This window comes from Parasteatoda tepidariorum, chromosome 7, assembly GCF_043381705.1.
Source record: "Parasteatoda tepidariorum isolate YZ-2023 chromosome 7, CAS_Ptep_4.0, whole genome shotgun sequence".
NCBI lineage: Eukaryota > Metazoa > Arthropoda > Arachnida > Araneae > Theridiidae > Parasteatoda > Parasteatoda tepidariorum.
Window position 1 is genome coordinate 21,053,900 of NC_092210.1, and position 6,924 is coordinate 21,060,823.

The following is a 6,924-nucleotide window of genomic DNA, read 5'->3' on the forward strand; positions in this document are numbered from 1 at the left end:
AAAAATGAATTTTACAAATAATCATACTGAATAAAAAATAAAAAAAATTTAATTACTTACTCAAGCCATCGAACTTTCGAATTATACTGTCAATAAATATATTTTGAGGAGCAACATGTCCTCTTTTCACTGGCATTTTAAAATAGGTTGTGAAGTTCTTTTCTCAGTGGCAAGAAAGAATGTATCCAAAAGTCACCATTTGAAAATTCATTTCGTCATAGTTGTAAATGTTTGCATCAAAGTTAATGGAATGTATAATTCAAGGCAAAATGGTGCATTAAAGGTTTCCGGAAGTTTCTAAACATCATGAGTTTATTTCAGAATCTACGTTTAAAGTGATCCCATTTTGTGCACTAATTATGCGATTTAGTTTGAAAATACATTATTTATGAATCTGATTTTTTATGTGCGTTACAAATATAATTTTGTGCAATAAAATATATATATATATCTCCAGCTATGTATAGCAAAGTGCTCAGCATTAACTAAGCTCTTAATGAAACTCTATCAGTCTAACTAACTATAAGTCTCAGACACGCATGTCAAAGCTCTGGTTAAATTGCTCATGAATTATTTAGCTTTAATTTATTTCAAAATGTTAAAATTTTCGGTCACTACGCTTGTTTGACAAAACTTACGAATTCTTTCCTTCAAGCAGTTCATTTAGAATTAATTATTTTAAAAAAAAAATGCATCATCCTCTCTCTCAGAATAAAAAATATTTGTCATTTTTCTACTAACCAATTAAGAAACCATTACTTTCTTAATTTTGAAAATGAATATTTCCTAACAAAATATTAAAAATAAAAATAATATATTGGAGAGTTTATATTTACTTTTCATTAAGTAAACGATAATGACGATTTCTTTAAGCAAACGATTTAAATCCGGAAGATATACTTCCAGATTTACGTGTGCTTAAAAGCAAGCTACAGTTCAAGCGATTCATTTAAATGGCATTTAATGTAAACTATATCAGGATCCCGGAGACTCAAATGTGCACCAGGTAGGTAAAAGCATGCTAACAATATTTTGTGCTTCATCAATTTAAAATCAAATTTATCAAAAGCATTATTTTAAAAAGCAAAACTCTCCTGAGGAAACAAGCATTCTTTCTGAAGAAAATACTTATCTGCATCATGGCAGCATTTGTCAAAAACGCCTCGTTTTCACCGACAACGTGAGCAAAGATGCCGCTCTGAGTAGAAGCGTCTGTTCTTCTCAGAAACTAAAAAGTATTTGTCACCGAATATAAACACACAAGATGTTCGGTGAAATCATTTGTGCGCGTATATGCTGCGCATCAATCGATTCAATGAGGTGTGTGGCAAACGATCTTTCCGAAAATCATTTTTCTTAAATTATTTTTCCAAGTACTTTCAAACTTGAGAAAATCAAACGATACTTCATTTATTTTAAATATTCGATTCGCGTCGTCATTTTAAGAAAAAGAAAATAATTTCAACACCTCTCTTTAAAAGCGAATAAATTTCCCGACTTCTTTTTCAGTTTCATTTTCCCCCTCGTTCTGATTTAATCCATTCCTTCATTTGCTGTGTAAGTTAAGAGAAGTCTTTTCCTTATAACATCACAGGAAGCGCAAGAGCTAAAACAAATAAAACCTTATCCCTTGCGTTTAAAAGCGCCATCTATGTCATTAAAGAGAAAATAAAAGAATGTTCACTCTAAACTTTTACGTGTGTATACTTTTGATCAGTTAAGGAACTATTTAAAGTCTTTCCGAGGAAAAACTCGTTATTATTCTAATATAAAAGAGTAAAATTCTATTACTGTGACACGCAAGTGGGATTTCGGGTTTTAATTCAATAATATGTGAAAGTTTCAAAAGAAGGTTGTTACAAGTATTTCTACCTCCAAATCTTGGAATATGTTATTTAAAAAAAAAGAACAGTAATTTCTAAATCAAATCCTATTTTAACAAATCTAACATTTAAAATATAAAAAAAATTTCCTATTTGCAACATAAAGAGTGTCAGATGATCCTGCTAAAGGTTATCAAAAATAATGTACACTGTAAAATGATGCACACAAAAAAATATAAACGGTGAATTCGCCGTAAAATGCCTTTTTACTGGAACATGCTATGGAGCAAAAATCTGACATACTGTTATTTTTCAGTAATAGTTACCGTAAAACCACCGAATCAATCTAATTAAATAAATATTGCTGCGAAAATTACGGTATAATATTTTACGGTGAAAATGGATAATAATTAAAACTTAAATGGACAAAATACTGAAGATGCATCCAAAGCGTCGGTATTTTAAACCGCAATTTGATCCGGAATTTTTTACAGTGTAGAATAGGGCTACAAAAACAAACATAAATATTTCAAGCCGAAATATAACATCTTCATTAGTTTTTATATAACATAACAATAAAACACTTTTTTCGTGTATAAAACAAGCCTTATTTTAAAAAGTATTATTAAGTTAATATCAATTATTAAAATAATAAGGATTTATTTCAATATTAAGTTTCACTTCCCTCATTTGAAATTACGGAACGCTCTGAAAGAAGGAAATATATCCATTTTTTTACTATTGATTTTTTTATTTCATATTTTAAGTTATATATACCATCTTGTAATAAAAAGTCCGATAAACAAACACTCCTTACGGGTTTACGAGAGCATGAAATTGCACTGAGAAAGAAAGTATGGTCAAAACTAACAGAACATGATACAATTTACCATGTTTTTGGCGGTATGGAAACATTAAAAACGTAGGTAAATTTTACAGAAACGCTTTGGTAGTGATTTTGGTAAAATTAACGATAAAACAATAACAATAAAATTTAAATATTGCTCTATAATCTGTGATAAAATATGGAAAATGTGGCAAAATTTAGTAATTTTATCATGATACCTTAGAGCATGGCATAAAACCCTATATTTGGTTAAATAAATGTGTGGTAATAAAAATTTTAATTTTGAAAGCTACTTGAATCTCCTATAAACTGCTATCATATGAACAGAAAAAAATATGAAACGAATGTTTTAAATTCCGTACATTTTGGTTTTTTTTCACGTAAATTATGGTTTTGTTTAACTAAAATGCTATTACCATACCGTACAGTAATTTTACCAGAAATGTTTCCCCCATGTAGAACTAATTGAGATTACGCTTGCAACAATATTCCAATTGGGATCAAACTTTCAGAAATTTTCCCAAGTGTGTCCATAACAAATCCATTTCGATTAAAAATATAAAATAGAAATCAACGCTTTTATCCAAAAAAGTATTCCTTAGGGTTCTATTTGTGTTGGTAGTAAAATACCTTAAAGGCATCGTAAAAACCACAAATAAAAAATTCGATGGAATTAATATAATATTTCGATTTATTAGTGCCAGCAATGATACTTTTTTAAAGTACCGAATAGACAGTCTGTCTTTTAAACTTGTTAAATTGTGCTTTTCCCATTAATACTAAGCTATTCATTTTCAAATTATAGTTCTAAAAAAAAGTTTTATAGAGACTCAATTTGAAATTTTTGAGAACTGTGCAATGCCTATTATACAAGTTTCATATTTTCAAATATATAATAATCCCTAATTATTTAATTGTTTCATGTAATTTTAACTGGATACAAATATTTATAATGTAGCTATGTTTCTCTAAAATATGATAAAAGTCTTTACATAATAATTTCTTCTTAAATCTTAAGTCGAAATAAGAGCTATTTTCAGAATTTATAAAAGAAAAGAAAAATACGAAGTGCTTTTTTAATTATTTAAAAGAATTTATTTTACCCTTTGAAAAAACTGAATTCAGAATTGGTTTGAAATAAGATCCATATAACATTATAACTATAATAGTAACGTGTAAAACTACTATAGTTCTGGATCTTATTTATAATCTATATGGACTCCGAGTTAGGTTAATATTTTCTTTAATGATTTTCTTTTTCATTTTACCATTCGTTATATAGTGATAAGTATCAACATTGGTTACACACCAATTTATAATTTCAGTTAAATTATAGTTCAAATCTTAATTTTCTCATAAAAATATTTTTTGTAGTGAAATACGAGGTACATGCATAAAAAAATTATGTTTATTTGTAAGGATATAAAATTTGAAATAGCGTTATTATAGTATTATAATTATTAAAATTATAATTATTAAAATTATTAAGATGCTAATGTCTTGAATCGTTAAACTAATACTTTGGCTATAAAACATTTTTATCTAATTCAATAATTAAAAACATTGATCTGCAGTATCCCCTCAATAAATTTTCTTTTTACTCTTTTTCATCTTGCCCTCGACAACACGATAAAGATCCTACAATACTGTTTATAAAATATTTTGGTTTTTAAATTATAATTATTATTAAAATATTTAGTTTATTAAATTAGATAATTATTAATTTAATTAATTATTATTAAAATATTACATTTATGTAAAAATTATTAAGTGAATTATGATTAATAAATAATTTAAGTTTCATTACACTGACGAAAAATGCACTATAAAAAATTTCGGATCAAATTACAGCAAAAAATGCTGGCACTCAGGGTGCTGAAACGTTTTAGCATAAAATCTATTTTACCAAAACATGTTAAGGAATGAAGAAATCTGTTATACCGTAAATTTTACAGTAGTAATTAGCGTAAAATCACTGAATCTCTCTAATTAAATAAATATCACTGTAAAAATGACGGTATAATATTTTACGGTTAAAATGGATTTTACAGATGATGCAGGCAAAGTGCAGGTGCTATATTCCGTAATTTGATCCGGAATTTTTTACAGTGCATCAGTTGCATTTAAAAATAATTCGAATTTTTTGTTTAAAAAGTTTCTACCATGATTATTTTGCTTGAACTATTTTCATGAATTAAATTTCATGTATTATGAAAACAAACAAAGGCTATAGGAAGTCTTGATGTCCTCCTCTGACGCCATAGCAGAACGTTACTATTTTTTTTCCAAGTCATTACTCTTTTATATATTATTCCATTGAATTCGGAGAAATTTGTAATTTAAACATCTTAATTTCAGATAACAAATTGGTGCTTCAACTCATAGTGCATCTAAAGGCAGAACAACTACCGAAACTTGCAAACGAATTTTTTGCCATGGAAAACAATAAATTTCACTAAAAAAATTGTCGAAAGATGATGTAAACTTTAAAAATAAAAAAAATAGAAATCAATGCAAGCGAATCTTCTACCGGAAGTTGAAACAACCTCTGCAAATACTGTCCTTACCGTTAGAATAAAATCAACACCCTTGACACAAGTATTATAAAAATAATTTTTCCATATTTAATCTTTTAGTGAACTTTAAAAATTACTGATTACAGCCTAGTAAAAAAAGAATTAAGCATTTTATGAATTGACAAGAAGGAAGACCATAAGTTATACTAGATATTTACAAAAAAAAATTTAACTACGCTCAATAAAAGACATGCGATTGAAATTATATTATTTGATAATTTTTTCTTTCACCACTGAAAAAAAGTTTGTTCGAAATAATAATGAAGTTATTAATGTAGAGGAGGGCATCAATGGAATGTAAATGTCAGCAACCTGACGATCAGGTATAAAATAAAGAGTGAACAAAAATTATGCTTAAACACGGCAAAAGAACTTACCATTTAATTTTATTTTATAACCAGAGTTGAACAGCGACTACCAGTGTTCAATTCGACAGCCTTGTAATTTTGAGCCCGATCCAAAAGATAGGGGAACTCCTGGATCAAGCATTGGGAAGAACTAGCCTTCAAGGAGGGCGTTTTGATGGAACTAACCAGCATTTGCGTTACACGAAGAAGAAAGCCACGAAAACCTCCCAAGGTTAGCCTAAAGTCAAGAGGGCTCTAGCTATTGACTGAGGTCTACTGCTGAGAATATTTTACGTCAGCACTGTGGTCAGTTAGAGCGGGGTGCGGAATTCGTATTGTCTAGTCATCGCAGAAATTCAAATCAGAAAAACTTACCATATAAAGACTTGGTATTAAAAAAATACAACCTTCCGTTTAATTATCATAGACAAGAATGACAAAATCGAAATTTAAAAACATCAAAACTGCCTTCAATAGTTAATAGAAGTAAACATACTATGTGCTCACGAAAACATGTGTTCACGGCAAAAGTAAAAAGTTTTCTTTTTTATAAATATAATAAAAAAGAAAATTATTTACTTTTATCGTGAGCTCATGTTTTCGCAAATTATTTTCCGAAAAAACAATAAAACCGCAGTAAAAAAAGAATAACTAGACGATATTTAAATCATAGTATTATTTTAATAAAGTAAAATCTGGTAGTTTACTCAATTAAACATAAATTGATGCAAATTTTAATAATTAAGAATGAAAAAATATTATTTAATCATAAATACTGTGTTGAAATAAAAATCAAATACACATTCGAATGCCACTTTGTCAAAAAAAAATTCCAAGTTTGATATTACTACTTTTTTATTTATTCATCATGAAATATGCTATATTTGAGATTCAACATTTGAAAGTCATTTCAAATTATTCTATTTAAATTTAAGATAATTGTAAATATTTAGAATATTAAACACATGAATGTAATTACTTGAATAAACCTTTTTGAGAAAAAAAATAAAAAGCTTAAACAAAGAACATTACACCTAATAATTTTCTCAACTTTTACCCCGGCATAAAATGCAATTCTACCATACTGTTACTCGATAAGATAATCACAAGTTTAAACAAATAAACTACCAGTTCGTTTGAATATACAGTACCTAATACAAAATAAACTTCACTATGCTAATTCGTTTGTACATGAATCAGCAAAAAATTAAATTGAATTCAGAACAAAATGATACCAAACTTGTAATTACATAAGTCCAGTGACGTAGCTATTGTGGGAGGAGGACAGAACAACCCCAGCAACGGAGCATGCATATATATATATATATTAA

The 6,924-nt window shown here is 27.8% G+C and overlaps 1 protein-coding gene across 1 annotated transcript in view; it reads right to left on the reverse strand.

Moving 5' to 3' along the window:
• The window catches only part of LOC107443883 (voltage-gated inwardly rectifying potassium channel KCNH6), a 398,114-nt gene extending 396,870 nt beyond the window's left edge, over positions 1–1,244 (reverse strand). The window contains exon 1 of the mRNA XM_071183149.1: positions 61–1,244. Coding sequence (XP_071039250.1) covers positions 61–136 — 76 coding nt within the window. The 5' untranslated portion in view covers positions 137–1,244. The remainder of the gene's footprint in view (positions 1–60) is intronic.
• Positions 1,245–6,924: the final 5,680 nt, after the last annotated feature.